Here is a 16407-nt window from a genome sequence, read left to right as displayed (position 1 = left end):
ATTACAATATATTCCTAACAAAACAAAAAAAATAAACTTTGTATATATTCACAAAATCTGTTTACAGTGTGCGTAATTCAAAGTGCAGGTACAAAATCTCTGTGTAGTCCTCTGATTCTTCACTAACGTTATCTACTGAAGTGCCTCCGAGGTTCAAGTAGCGTAGCCTCCGGAATTCAAATGGCGCGTGCAGCCGGGATTCAAATGGCGTAGCTTCCGAGATTCAATTGGCGTGATCTTCAACAGCAAATGTCAAGCTTCAAAGTACCTGCAATGGCTTCAAGTTGCCTTCAAGCTCTTCAAAATACCTGTAATAGCTTCAAGTTGCCTTGTCCCCTTACACCTCTTCATTTTAGTAAGGGTATTCATGACTTTTCACCTTATTTTAGTAATGCAAGCTAACCTAGTAGACAATCCTCATTTCTCTCCTTACACTTTCCAAACTTTGGCTCTACCTTCTCTCTAAACAGGTAGATAGCTTTTCTTCCAAGCCAAGTTGAAGCTTTGTCAAATCTTCAAGAGTTGTCTCCAAGATTCTACCTTTCATACATTTGGGCATCTAGGAGGGTAAGATCTATGTTCATCTTGTGTTTTTAGTGTTTTCTAAGGTGTCTTTTCTTAAAGATAGAATCTTTACGATCTTTTGGTGTGTTCTTGAAGTGGGTTTGGAAGGTGAGCCTTATTAGGAGCTTGGTGAAGTGTTAAGTGAAGGTTTTTGTCTACAAGAGGTAACCCATGCTCTACAAAATCTATTTTGCTTACCTATATAATGATTTCTTGGATTCTAGATGTGATTTTGCTATGAAATGTGAGTGTTGATGCATTGTCTTGTGAAAATCAATATCTAGAGCTTGTTATTAGGGTTCATGTATGCCATTGCTTGGTTATTCCTTTGATTCAAGTCATTTTGTTGTATTTGGTGAGATTTGGCATGTTTTGGACTTGAATTTGAGCTTGGAGTTGAAAATCCCCGAAGGGATTATTTTGGTACAGGTTGGTGTACCCGCGGGCGGAACGGCGGGTAGGCGTCCACCCGCCGCCCCACCCGCGGGGAACGTGGCTTGTGGGTGTTGGTACCCGCGGGCGGAACCACGGGTGGGGGTCTACCCGTGGGCCCACCCGCGGGGAATATATGTTGATTCTTTTGACTCGGTATTTGGTCTTTTGACTTCCCGATGTTCTTTTGTGGAACTATTTGAGTGTCTTCTTAATGTTTCGTATGTCTAGAACTATATGGTAGGAATCCAAGTAGGCTTTGGTGTCTTCAATCTTGCTAAGTGTTCAACATTGTGTTTCGTTGAACCATGATGAGTCAGGTGTGTTCTTCGGAACTACGTTTGTTTTACCCGTTTGATAAGTATGCTAGTTCGGTGTTTAAATGCTAGCGTGTGTGTTGTTTATCCCTTCCTATTGTTGATGATGACTTGTTTTATTCATCGTTGTTGTTGAACTGTGAGCCATTCCTTGATTGAGTATGGTTTCATATCTTCGTTGTGATCCGTTGATTGATTCCTGTTGAGGTGTGGTGTGTGTAGCTGTACCTCGATTGCACGATTTCGGTTTATGGGGCCTTAATCACCAAGGTACTGCAGTGGTCCTCGTGGTGGCCATGACATGATTATGGAGTTTGTGACCTTTGTGTAAGGTTCACGTATGTCTTGGGTGGCATGTGTTGCCGTGTGTGTGATCGGTACCCTCGTGTACTATGAAATCGGTGGTTCTGTTGGAGATCTGTCAGAGAGGGGATGACGGTCCTCGGAGGAAAAAGGTTGGACTTGGTGTATAGGGGTCCTGGAGGTAAAGGTTGGAACTAGACATAAGGTTGGGGTAGCCATAAGGTTGGAACCGGGCATAAGGAAGGCATATCAATTCGTGATGAGTGATGTCACGAAGGCTTGTGTATCAATTGTTGTGAGTTCTCTTCTTGTGACGTGTGTTGTCACAAAGGCATGTGTTGCCATTGGTCGTGTCCTTATTCTTTTGAGTTGTGCATGTCGGGTGTTAATCTATTGTGTGATGATAGATTATACCTTGAGCCGTCCTTGTGAGTCGTTGTTGTTCTTCGTAGTCTTGGGATGTGTTCCCTTATCTTGTTGTGAGTGCTTTGAGTCTTGTGTTGACCTTTGCTCTTGGTTTTTAACTTATATATATATATATATATATATATATATATATATATATATATATGTATTCCGTTTCGCAAATGACTTTACAAATGTATATCTTATCTATGTCTGATATTTCACATGTATTGGTGGGTTACCAGCATTATTCGCTGACCGGGCGTCGTCCCATCTTTTATGTGTTTCTTTCAGGTGATGTTTAGACGAGAGAGCGGTTTAGTGCCAGCTAGTGTAGCTCCTTTCTTGTGTTTTGTGGCCTGTGAGCCAAGTATAGACTTAGTCTTTCAGTCTTCCGCTGTGTCTGATGTTTTGTTTAGATATCTGCATATTTAAGCCTTTAAATAGCCTGGAAATTAGGGGGGGTGTTACACTCCATGTCATGCCAGCCATCAATTCAGCAAGGCTCCAAGTCAGTGTACCAATTGAAGGCAGTACTCTTCAAAGAGCGGACGAACTGCTTGACAAGAAGATCTCCATACGTCCTAGCGTCGTTGCATGTTCTCACGAAGTGGGCGATGTGTTGTCTTGGACTGCCTTTCCCATCGAATTGCTGAAATGTTGGAGGTTGATAGCCAACATGCATCTTCAAATCCTCTATCCTTTGGGTGTAAGGCTCGGTGTAAGTGTATGAAGGTTGTCCCCCCTCGAGCTTTCCTTTGATAGCTCCCACGATGAACTCGTTAAGCCGATCTACCGGTATCATGCCCCCGACGACTGGAATGCTCTTGTCCGAAACTGGTATGTGCAAAGTTGATTCCTCGTGTATCGTAGTTCGCCCAAGGCAAGTTGGTAAGTGCGAGGCATATTCTCTTTGAACCTCAGGTTGTTTCCTAGGAGCCCGGCTAGTTTTGCCATTCCTTGTGCTCTCGACCTTTTCAGCTAAGTCGTTGATTATCTTTCCTTGGTTTTGAAGGAGGATGGTGATCCCTTTAAGCGCCTTTGTGATGCTTGCAAGCTGGTCCTCTATAGTTTTCGAGCTTGTTGTCATAGCCGACATAACTGTATGAATGCGTGACTGTTCTGACTCGACCTTCCACATGTTGGATGTCGGCAATGTCGGTGACGAGCCTCCCGTGTTAGTGTTTCCTTTTGGACATGTTGGACTCTTACTATCATTAGCTCATTTCAAAGGTGTTAGATTCCCGCTATCCGTTGCTTCTTTCGGAGATGTAGGACTCTTGCTACCAGCTGCTCCTTTTGGGGTAGCCGACTTCTCGCTATTCGCCGCTTCTTTCAAAGATGTTAGACTCTCGCTATTCGCCGCTTCTTTCAGAGATTTCGGTATCCCGCTGCCAGCTGCTCCTTTCGAAGAAGTCGACCTCACGTTATCAACTGCTCCTTCTAAAGAAGTCGGCGTCCCACTGCTAGCTGCTCTTTTCGAAGAAGTCATCCTCCCGCTATCGGTTGCTCCTTTCGAAGATGGTGGACCTGCAACATTGATAGACTTCCTCGGGACGGTAGGGGCTGTTTCTAGTCTTTGAATCATGCATCGAACAATTGACTCAGGCTCTGGCGGTCGCATTCCTAAGCTCCTTGCACGGCTCCTGGTTAATGGTGCTTCGGTCTCTCGGCTAGCTTCAGAACCAGCTATTGATGAAGACTTGGAACTAGCGGTTTGGGCATAAGACTTCTTGAACATCGAGCTTCTTGACACCATTCCGATTGCTAGTAGAGTTTCTTGCTGAGCCGTCGAGGTAGATTGATGGTGAAGAGATGAGAGGCAGAGCTGTCCCACGGGCGTGCCAAAATCCTTAAACACAAAAAATAAACTTTGTATATATTCACAAAATCTGTTTACAGTGTGCGTAATTTAAAATGCAGGCACTAGTACAAAAAACATCAATAAAATCGACTAATTCGCGTCCAAAATTAAAACTTTGGATGCCTAAAGTGTAATGCGGTGGCATTTTTATAATTAAAATGCCACTATATAAGTAATTTTTTTTTTATTTTTTTATTTTAAAACAGTATTGGCGTCCAAATCTCTGTACTTTGGACGCCAATACTAAAAGTCTTCTATTATTCCCGTCCAAATCTCAGTACTTTGGACGCGAATAATAATAAATCGTGTCCAAAGTTGTCACTTTGGACGCGATTTTTTTTTATATCCTAAATCCCTAGCTCGATCTGTATCCTTCAGCTCTGTATTAGATCGCGTCCGACGTCGTCCATCTCCATCAGCTCTGCTCCGACGCCGTCCATCAGTCACCGCCGTCCCCGCCGTCCACGCTCTCCATCGTCCCCGCCGTCCACGATCTCCATCTTCCCGTCCATCGCCGATCTACGTCCCGCCGCTGCCGATCGACGTCGCTGCCGCTGCCGCCCAAGGTCACAGCCCCGACGCCTCAGCTCGCCACCGCAGTACGGAAGCCGACGCCGCCGTACGGCGAAACCGTTATCCCTTTCCGGACCGTCCGAGGCGGATCTTCAAAGAACTGCACAACTCCAGAAGGTGATTCCTTTCAGTTTTATTTCGATGTGATTAAGATTTTGGATAGTTTAGGAAATACTAAATGATGTCAAATTTTGTAGTTTTATTTGATGATTACTGTTTTCTTCCAAAATTTTGGGCTTGAATATGAACTAACTATTTGACTCTTGATTAATTGTTAGTTTTTGAGGGATTCTGATCTGGAGTATACGAGAAGGAGGAAGAAGCTGCAACGAGAGAAGAGGTGCTATGCAAGCTTGATCAGGTAATTACTTCTGTGATTAATGGTAGTAATTAAACAACTATGGAGTTCTTGTGCTCATTCTATTATGATATTGACTTCATTCACTTTTGCTCCATCTACAATAGTGTTATATTCACTTTTAATTCTGATCAAGCTATGGAGTTCTTGTGTTTTCTCTTATGATATTGACTTCATTCTGCTTACTATTATCCTATACGCACTTCTTTAAAACCAACTCACTCTGGAAATGCAGAGTTCTTTTGTTGTCGTGCGGAGAACAGTTGCTTTTGAATGAGTTGAAAGTTTTGACCTAACTTGCAAGAGTTCCAAGAGAGTCATTGTTTTATTAACTGGAGTGCCCGTCAACTTTATATAGACTCAGTTTTCTTATAGAGAAGCTTGACTATGTTTGTATCCCAGGTAGATTTTTACAGCATTATCTGTTATTGGATCTGGTTGTTAGTTAGGCCTCTGTTTTGGATCCAGGTTTGGGTTGTCTACAGGTGCTCCTGGGAGATGTTGGGGCCGGAAAATATAGTTTAGTTTTGCATTTTGTTAAAGGACAGTTTGTTGAATTCCAGGTAAGTTGTTAATTTGGTATTTATTTATTTGTTTTTATAGAGATGGGTTTGGTACTTGAATTTGACTAAACTTGGTTTCTTGTATCTGCTAATGTAGGAATCAACTATAGGAGCTGCCTTTTTCTCTCAAACAGTGGCAATAAATGATGCCACTGTTAAATTTGAAATATGGGACACAGCAGGTCAAGAGAGATACCATAGTTTAGCTCCAATGTACTATAGAGGAGCTGCAGCTGCTATAATCGTGTATGATATAACAAATCAAGTAAGTGAAGTGGTTACCTTGTAAAGTTGTATGTATTGCAGAAACTAAATTTAGGTTTAATTCTTGATTTTCTCTTTGTAGGAATCCTTTGAAAGAGCAAAAAATTAGGTTTCTATTGTTCATCAGCTCATGTTGCTTATTTTTTTCCCGGTTTATTTGTGTTTCTGCTTGATGCTTTTCTATTTTTCTTGTGATTTATGGGCTTAAAGGTTAGGGCCTACTCAGAACACCTTGTTGTCTAACAAAAAATAAAAAAAAAAACAAAATTTCTGATTTCTCTATGTGAATGAGTTTTAGTTTCACTTCAGTCCTCCATGCTGTTGTCGCTAGGTAACTCAAACATGGTTATGGTGCTTGCTGGAAATAAATCTGACTTGGTAGATGCAAGGAAGGTGGAAACAAAGGCAAGTACATTTAATTCTATTCTCCGGGTTTGAAATGCTGCCAACAAAAGCATGCTCTAAGTATTTGATGGTGCAATTGATCATGGAACAGAGCTGACAATTGTTTCTTTGGTTCTTGTTTCAAACAATTGACTCTATAAATAACCAAGTATTTAGCCACCTCTTTTGTTCTTTTTGTTGCAAATGTCTATTGTTAACAGACATTTTTCAAGAACTGGGGATGACTTGATATGCATAAGAGGAGAGATAGAAGCAAATTTTAGTAAAAACTATCACTTTTGTATTGTATTTCTCCTTAGTAACTACAAAATTGATTATATACAAGTATGGCTATACAATTACTTAGCAAGATATGACGTTTAGGAGAGAGCTCCTTAATTTAATCAAGCACCTAAATATGCTTTCCATTTTGTTCTCAATATCTTCAAGTTGAGCTTCCAAAATCTCCAGGTTGCAAGAGTTTTCTTGTTGGTATTCACATGCTACTCTTTCATTCTGAACCAACTTTGAGACCAGTGACCACCTAGATGGCTTAGGCTTCAAAATTGGCACTGACAAAAAAAGCAGGACAGACTGGAAAATAGAAGTGCTCACTGCACTTGCTTCTCTTAGTGCTTTGATCACTGATGAGATGTCACGATGCACATCTATGGGTGTGGATCCTTCAATCTCATCATCGATTTTCCTTATAGCTGCAATTGACTTTTTTACATCCTTGTTCATCTTCTTTATGAATGAAGTGTATCTGGTGATGCTGGCTTCAGCACTTGAGTCTCCCTTTCTTCTCCTTAGGGAGGATTGGAGATCTCTCAAATGTTCTTTCAACTGAGAGATGCAGTCTCTTGCCAGACCACAAATATCAAGATGCTTTATCGATTTCTCCAATAAGCCATCAACCCACTTCTGATTTTGATTTTGGGAGCAGGCTTGAAGGGTTTGTGGCAAGTTAAGAAGATCATCCATGCACTTGTAAAGTTGTTCTAATCCAAGAAGACCACTGCTGATTGTAGCAGCTCCTGGAGCGGCTGATACTTGTAATGTTTTGAGCTTGGTAAGCTCTTCTTCCACTTTCTGAATGCTTGGATGTGATCTGCTGGGAAAGCTAATAGATCGGATGTGGTTGGGTTTTGCCATTGTTGTATTTTTTCTCTGTCTAACAGGAAAGTAAACTCAAGCTTGTGCTGGCTAGAATAAGCCCTAGGCTTGGTTATATATTGGCAGATTGGAAGGTATGGAGATAGGAATAGCAATGTGGTCAGCGTGTGATGCAATGTGCCATTCCTTGAACTTAGCCAACCTGTTAATTATTTTGCCAACAAACTCTAACCATTCACAATTCTTTATTCAGTATAGGCTATATGGAAGGAGACATTGCTGACATGACTAACATTATATTAGCCTGGTTGTTATACTAATCTTGATATAATATATGGAGTAGTGTAATTGCTTTTTGACAAGGTGACCTCACAAATTTTATGACTTGTGAAATTACCAGGGTGAAATTAGTGGTAAATTGAAATAGTTAAACAATGCATGTAATGTGTTTGCCGCATTGATGAACTTTACGCAGTATTTAATTCATGTTTTTTTTTTTTTTTTTTTTTTTGGATTGTTGTCTTGTTGAATTTGAAGTTGATCTTCTAATTGTTATTTGACAATTCACTGGTATTTAATAAATATAAAAGATTGTGACTATTGATAGTTTTATTAAATAAATAATTTTTTTTAAAAAAAGAATGACTATAAGCGTCCAAAGTTCGTGAACTTTGGACGCGAATTGTATTTTTTTTAAAAAAATATTAACTTTACGCGTCCAATTTTCATGAACTTTGGACGCCTATAGTGTTTATATTTTTAATAAAAAATACTATACGCGTCCAAAGTTCTTCAACTTTGGACGCGAGTTATCATTTTTCGCGTCCAAAGCTACTTTGAACGCGGATTGTTTATACAATCAGCGTCCCCGACATCTGCGTCCCAGCTACTTTGGACGCGAATTAGCCTTAACTTTGGACGCGAATAACTGTTTTTGTACTAGTGAGGTACAAAATTTCTATGTAGTCCTCTGATTTTTCACTAACGTTATTTACTGAAGTGCCTCCGAAATTCAAGTAGCGTAGCCTTGGGATTCAAATGACGCGTGCCTCCGGGATTCAAATGGCGTAGCTTCCGGGATTCAATTGGCGTGATCTTCAACATCAAATGCCAAGCTTCAAAGCAATCAACTCTGCAAAGCATCAAAGTACCTGCAATGGTTTCAAGTTGCCTTCAAGCTCTTCGAAATACATGCAATAGCTTCAAGTTGCCTTCAAAAGACTTCAAGATCTTCAAAGTACATGCAATGGCTACAAATCTTCACGTGCCTTCAAGCTCTTCAAATGCTCAACTCTTCCAATCTTCAATTGTTTTCAATGTATTTGGGGCGTGTTTTAAAGAATGAAATTGAGGCTCTATTTATAGTCAAGTTTGTAACTAAAATCCCTCAACAAACTCCACTAATATTTATCTAATTATATTAATTAATTATCTACTAAAATGAACCTTGTCAAAATCAAGTCTAGGTTCATTATTCTATCATCTAATTCAAATTGTAATTATCTAATTCAAATATAATAAAATCATATTATATTTAAATTATTATAATTATAATTATAATTCAAATATGAAATGAGCTTGGACCAATCAATTAATTAATTCAATAGTCAAATCAAATTTATTAGGACTAATTAAATTAATTTAATTATCATAACCCAATTAATTAGATTTGACTAATAATCAACCTCGAAATTGGCATCAATAATGATTTAATTGGCCCACTTGTCGGCTTCAAATTTTCTGTGTCTACAATTGCAAGTGCAAATTCATGGTTGACAGAATCAAATAGCATGTCTGATACCTAGAACCATTACTTGTGACACGGCTCTTCTTCGGTTGAGTCGTTGTTAGATCTAGTGATTCAAAAGCTTTGATGCTTCTGAACTAGAACCAGCCTCCTTTGGTTTTGGATTGCAATGGTAGTGTTCCCAGGGTGCCAGATGATCAGGGGTCATTGGTGATTGGCAGTCTTGTAAAGGGGACCTAGCTAATAAGCTATCAATTTTTTTTATGTCCATAGATAAAAAGATATCAATTATGTTTTTTTTTTTTGTTTTTTTTTTTTTTTTTTTTTTTGTTTTTGTTTTTTTTTTTTTGTTTTTGTTTTTGTGTAAAAGGACTTTTTAGTTATGTATGTAATTCAAATAATATGTAGACTTTTGTAGTTGAATATTGTTTGATGTTATTATTTGACAAATATTCAGGGCCGTCCCTAGGCAAGTCTGCCCAGGGCTGGCGCACAGGGCCCCAAAAATTTTGGGGGCCCCGGATTTAAAAAAAAAAAAGTATAGTATATATATTGGCATTCGGCAGCTGCGGCGTTCAAACGTAGCAATTAAGAGAAAAACTCACAAATCATTAAACACTCAAGCCCTACGACCCTACCCTAAATCCCTATTCTCTAATCTAGATTCTAGCGCTAGCAGTAGACAAAGACACAGAGTGACAGAAGAATTAGAGAGACTACAACAATTTCAATAATTCAATTTGTCTAGGTAATTGAAATTGAAGTAATTTAAATATTTAATTTTACTTATTTGCGTTATTGAGGCTGTGTAGTCCTTTAATCTCAATTGTATTCTTCTTTTTAATTGTATTCTTAAATCTTAATTTTTTGTTGTTTGGTTGTTTGTATTTTTTTTGATGTAGTAATTTAAATACTCAATTTGGGGTTGTTTATTTTTATTCTTTGTTGTTTGACGTCTCTTAGGCAGCGCAATTAAGTGAATTGACACAAAGACAACAACTCAGTTCTTGTGCTATCGATTCTTCAATTCTTTTTTTATTATACAAACTCTCAAGTTATTCAATTTTCTTGACATGTGTAATATAATTAAAATTACGTATTGTTTTATAAAATTCTTGTTTATTGTTTTATTTACATCATTACATGACTTAGTAATTCTGATTTCAGAATAATATATTCAAAGAATTCGTTTCTTGATTAATTATTTATTGATATTGTTTCTAAATAAACTTTTATTTTTTCTTTAGGATTTTATGTCATCTAGAAAATATTCGTCTGGGTTTGAGAAGCGTAAAAAGAAAAGAATAATTGAGCAACTAACTCAATCTCAAAAGGGAGCTCTTGAAAATTCATTACAAAAAAAAAAAAAAACACTCAAATATATGAGCAAAAAGATGATGCCAAGGAAAAATTGTTAAGATGCTAATTTTCATATAGAAGATCAAGATGATTGTGAGATTAGAAAAAATTTAAATAATGGTGTGCACAACGATGATAGTTATCACTGGGACAATGAAAATAAATGAAAATAATAAGAATGTTGATAGTTGTTTAGATGATGTTGGTCACAGTGATAAACCAAATGATTCGCTTTTATTTGACATATATATGATCCAAGAAATTGGGATGCCCTTGATTCTAAATTAATAGATATTCTTGTGAAAGATGGTCCTAAAAGAGATTTATCAATAAATAAAGGTCCTAAAGATAAATTATCTAGAAGATTTTCGTCTGCATTATCAAAAGTTTGGTGGATGATTTTGCGTCTAAAGTGTATTTTTTGTATACAATATTTATGTTTTGAATTTTTGGGACAACTTTTCGAACAACTATTATTTATATATAGAAATTTATTTAAAAGGGGGCCCAAATTAAAATATTGCACAGGACCCCACTTTTTATTAGAACGGCCCTGCAAATATTGTTACAATTAATTTTATTTTAAATCGAATCTGTATATAAGTGAGTTTGTTTGTGGTTGCAATGCAAATTTGAATGTAGAGAATTATAGATAAATAAATATATATAATTTAATGAGGATCATAAAAATAAAATGAAAAATTTAGTCACAATTCGAAAATATCACAATTATTAGATAAGAAAATAATTATAAAAAATAATAATATATTTTAGCGGCGGTTTTATAACTGCCTCTAAAATTTATGGTAAAATTAAATAAAATGTTTACCAACGGTTATATAAATGTTGCTAAACCATAATAAAAAATGATCAATTTTTAGCGGCGGTTCCAAAACCGCCGCTAAATGTAGTCAAAACCGCCACTAAATGAATGACGGACTAATTCCCGCAGTTGTAAAATATCGCCTTTAAAACCTTCGCGACATACTAATTAGTCATGTTTGAATAACCACCGGGAAATGCATTTGTGACGGTTTCAAACCGTCGCTAAATGAATTTATAACCGCCGCTAAATGCGATTTTTGGTATAGTAAATAAAAGAGTTTGTTATATGATGGACCAGGGTGATGTAGAAACATGCATCCAAACACGTTTCCATTTTTTCTCCTTACACATTTTTTTGAACTTAAATTTATTTGTAACCTTTTATTTTTGTACAAATAAAATTAATGAATAAAAACTCTAATTGAGATCTTTAAATTACACTCCTATTGATATATATATACATACACACACACACACACACACACACACACACACACACACACACATATATATATATATATATATATATATATATATATATAGAGGGAAGGGTTAAGGTGCGGGTATAACTTCTCGTGCGGTTGACGCACCTTAAGCACACAAACAAAGCACCTTAAAAACACAAATCACGCACACCTAAAGCATTAGGCTGACGCAGTTTAAGTACACAGACTATGCACCTAAAGTTTTAAAATGACGCACCTTAAGTTTCAACAACTTACGCACCTTAAGAAGGAAAACCACGTACCTTAAGCTTCAGGTTGACGCACCTTAAGTTTCAACAACTACTCACATTAAGCACACAAACCACGCACCTTAAGCACAAAAACCACATACCTTAAGCATAAAAACCATGGACCTTAAATTTGACCTAGATGCAAAAATTACCAAATTGCCACCGCATTTTGTTTTTTAAAATTTTGTTAATCCTAGACGTTGATTTAAGCAAAATTAATGGCTCAGATTTAACCGTACAATCACACGGGAACTGAATTATATATATATATATATATATATATATATATATATATATATATATATATATATATATATATATATATAGATGCAAAAATTATCAAATTGACACCGCATTTTGTTTTTTAAAATTTTGTTAATCCTAGACGTTGATTTAAGCAAAATTAATGGCTCAGATTTAACCGTACAATCGCACGGGAACTGAATTATATATATATATATATATATATATATATATATATATATATAGGAGACGGATTATGTGAGAACCAACTGTCTAGTAGAGAACTGAGAACTAATCGCAGTCGTCCACGTGTCCAGATCTAACAGTCAGGAACACTATTTTATTTTTTAAATGTGGTGGAATTTTTGTAAATAATTAGAATTTGAGGTGCAAGTAAATTGTGTTAAAATGCATGTTACTTGCAGCAGTTACTTGTACTTTAAACTTTGTTTTTATGAACATATAGAAGAAATATTATGTATATATTATAAATTGAATGAAAATAATAAATATGATATACATTTAGTTTAGTATTTATGGACATTAAGATTTATATTTATGTATATATAGAACAAATATTATGAATATAGCAGGGCCGATTTTTGGCCCGTGCATATTCCAACAGCACAAGGAGTCAATTTTAGAGAGCCCAATATCTATTTTTGACTTAGTTACTTAAGAAAAAAAAATAGAAAAAAATGCAATTAAGCCCACATTTGTACGCCTATTTCTATCTTGCCTAAAACTCATCATTTTTTTTTTCCAAATCACGCACCACCATTGGAGAAGGCAAGATTCTTCCTTCCTCCATTAATTTTACAATGTTCCCCCAAATTTCATTGATTACCAAAGTTTCAATTCAATTTTCACTTCTCTCTGTATATTGGAAAATAATATATAAAAAAATCATATATTTCACCGTATTGGTTTTAAAGATTGCGCTTATACTTTTTGTAGGGCCTAATTTTTTTACAAGAATAGGGCCACAAAAATAAAAAAAACACGGCCATGAAACATAATACATAATTATATTATCAAATATATGATGCACTACTTGACACTTCAAATAAAATAGTGTTATTTTGAACCAGGGGCCACCATGTAAGATGGACCATGATCCATGACATAATTTGCCAAAGTTACTCCATAGGAAATGGAATAGAAAATGAATAGAATTGGAATTCTATTCTATTATTTGGTTTGAGAATAAACATTAGGAATTGTATTCCAATGTTTGATGGTTAGGCAAAAGAATGGAATAAACATTCAAAAAAAAATATCCTTTATACAGAATGCAATAATAATAATAATAATAATAATAATAATAATAATAATAATAATAATAATATTATTATTATTATTATTATTATTATTATTATTATTATTATTATTATTTTATTTTTTTTTCAAAAGGCTGAACCCCAGCCCTAATTATTATTATTATTATTATTATTATTATTATTATTATACCCGTGCGATGTACGAATATGACTGTGTTAAGTAATGTTATTTAAATATTAACATATATAACAAAAATTTATGATTAATGATAATAAATGCATACGTTTTTAGAGAATTCACGATAACACACTTTATTATAAGAAATAATGCGTGACAAAATTTATTAATCATTGATTGAAAATTACAAATTATTAAATACTTCGTGGTATGTAACATTTGTAGTTGAAGTAGGGCGGGTTTAATCTTTGTTGGCAATCAAAATTTTTAAACTGTTAGGGTTGTTAACTCTTGACGCAGCAACATACAGTTAACCATGTACAAACTGGTTTCTTCAACAGCAGTTTTACATGAGATAATTTCTGGCCTTGACTTTTGTTTATAGTCATTGTGTACGAAAGCATAAGAGGAAATTGCTTTCTTTGAAATTTGAATGGCAATCTTGGATCTGATGGAGTCATTGACATTCTAGGAATTAATACCATCTGGCCGGAGCTGTTTTCGGTCACAATCTTTGCTTCCACAATGGAAGCAGTCCAATAACCTGGTGATGACCAACCTTGTACCATTGCATAAGACAAGTGAGTGATCTATATTCCTCAACAACATTATTGGAGATTCCACCTTTAGAGTTAATGTATGGTTAGGGATACCAGATGCTCGCAATCCATTTAGAAACTCCAGTGTGTGCACATCAGAAAGTATACCGTTACTTGAATCGGACTTACAAAATATATTATTATTATTATTATTATTATTATTATTATTATTATTATTATTATTATTATTATTATTATTATTATTATTATTGGTTTTTCGGCTTTTGGATGCCGCTCGGCGGGCCAATACTATCATAAAATACTTAAACAAGGGTTATCAAAGATTGGAGTGAAGAGAATAATGTGGTATTATTTCTTTAGAGTTTCGGCCGCTAGAGTGCCAGAATTGCCGTTGTAACACCCCGAAATTTTGAAACTTTTAAAACTTACATAATAAAGGTAAATCCTTCATTAAATCCCGAAGTCAAACACAAGAGTATGGGGTGCTATGCCACACCTGAGCCAGAAAACTCAGGTGCACAGGCTAACTAACTAAAATTTCAAATAATGTCAATACATAAGCATGGCACGCAGGCCGAAAGGGAAACTAGCTACTCTACGCCTTGGATCTCTAGCGCGCTCCGGGATCTACTCATCTGTGCCTGAAAGCCAAATATATCTGTTCAGCGAGCGATGCTGGTAACCCACTCCAACGCGTTGAAATACGATATATATATATATATATATATATAAATATATATATATATATATATATATATATATATATATATATATATATATATATATATATATACAAAAATCATTTTGAAGCGGGAAGATATATACTTAGGAGACTCTAGCTTTAAAACCAAGAATAGACTCAGCAAATAGGGACAAGCACATTAGTCAATGATAAACAGTTAAGTAGAAATAACATCATAAGGAATACACATCTAAGGTCACAGATTACTTTTCAATTCCAAACCATATCATCATCCAATCATCATTCATATCACATAATCATTTATGGCGCCACGGGACCAATCGCATGCCCCGAACATGAGGGTTAATGCTTATAGCATTAACACGGCCCCGCAGCACCCTACCTCAGTACCGCGGTACGAGGGGAGTTGATTGCAACCAACCCTTTGAGAACCGCTGACGAACTCAACGTCGGACCACGATCCAACACACCGCTAACGCGCCCAGTCGGTGGACCGCGATCCCCTTTACAAGGGGGGACTTACGACCCTACACACCGTTGATGTGCACAATCGGTGGGCCGTGAGCTAAACTCAGTCGGTGGGTAAAGATCCTCGGAGACTACGGTCCTATATACCGATGTCCCACCACTCGGTGGGTCGCAGCCAGCCGTAGCCCTACACACCGCCTGATTACTCAGGTCGGTGGACTACAACCTTCCTCGGCTTGTTAGCCCCATACCGCCTGGCGCGTCCCAGTCGGTGGGTCATATCACCGAGGCCCATGTGGACCTTCAGTCCTATACATAGTCTTTATATACCTGACCGGTCTCTACCAGCTTGGTTAACAGTTGGGATGGTTCTCAACCCATTCAACTACCCGTATAGTGGACCTCAGTCCTATATCATATTAATATCCCTGACCGATCTTAACCGGCCAGGTTAACAGTTGGGATGGTTCTCAGCCCATTCAATTGCCCGTATAGCCCAATTGATCTTAACCAAGTTGGGGTCATGCATCACGTAACACACAATAGCACATAATAACACATAATTCACATAGGGAAGGGGGGAGACATATAATTAAGCTTACATGTGATCATTCACATACTAAGAATAATTCCTAAGGGCTCATATAACTTCCACCTAGGTCCACGGGTTACCAATTCAACTAGCATGCAATTCCTAAGACTCGTTTAACCTACGAATGGTACCCGAAATTCCAAACTAGACTCAGGCACGACAAACGGGGTCCGTTGGGACACCATGGGGAACGGGGAACATCAAACGGGGAAGCCGGGGACCCGGGGTGGGGTATGGACCAGCGGGTAGCCGGTGGGTGGGGGTCACCCGCCGGCTGCCCGCCGGTGGGCGCTGTTCCGGGCAGCGGGTAGGTGGTGGGTTCCCCCACCCCCACTTACCCCCCACTGACTCAATCGTCACAAATTTGTCCCGCGATCCTTTGTGGAACCCGAAACCATGCTTAGACACTTTTAAACGCAAATAACGACATCACATAAGCAATTAATGGATCGAAAGCAAGAATCATGTAGGACTTATCCTATATATAAACAACACCCGATCATGCAAATTCCCACCCAAATGTAAATCAAGAACGTCACAATACAAATTCCCAATCCGACCTAGGGCTCTAAT

At 37.0% G+C, this 16407-nt stretch overlaps 2 protein-coding genes across 2 annotated transcripts; one reads left to right on the top strand and one right to left on the bottom strand.

The window, feature by feature from the left end:
- Positions 1-5203: 5203 nt before the first annotated feature.
- Positions 5204-6225, top strand: LOC109147381 (ras-related protein RABF2a-like). The gene is made up of 5 exons (XM_019295040.1): positions 5204-5218; positions 5266-5379; positions 5477-5644; positions 5726-5755; positions 5962-6225. Exons 1-4 carry the CDS (start codon positions 5204-5206, stop codon positions 5750-5752), a joined length of 324 nt encoding a protein of 107 aa, XP_019150585.1. The 3' UTR covers positions 5753-5755; positions 5962-6225.
- A 165-nt stretch (positions 6226-6390) lies between these two features.
- Positions 6391-6771, bottom strand: LOC109147374. The gene has a single exon (XM_019295034.1). The coding sequence runs from the start codon at positions 6769-6771 to the stop codon at positions 6391-6393; it is 381 nt and encodes a 126-aa protein (XP_019150579.1).
- Between the last annotated feature and the right edge of the window lie 9636 nt (positions 6772-16407).

Source organism: Ipomoea nil, unplaced genomic scaffold (genome assembly GCF_001879475.1).
Source record: "Ipomoea nil cultivar Tokyo-kokei standard unplaced genomic scaffold, Asagao_1.1 scaffold0261, whole genome shotgun sequence".
In the NCBI taxonomy this organism is placed as follows: Eukaryota; Viridiplantae; Streptophyta; class Magnoliopsida; order Solanales; family Convolvulaceae; genus Ipomoea; species Ipomoea nil.
Note: the sequence above shows the minus strand (reverse complement) of the source record. Positions and strands in the feature narration are given on the sequence as shown.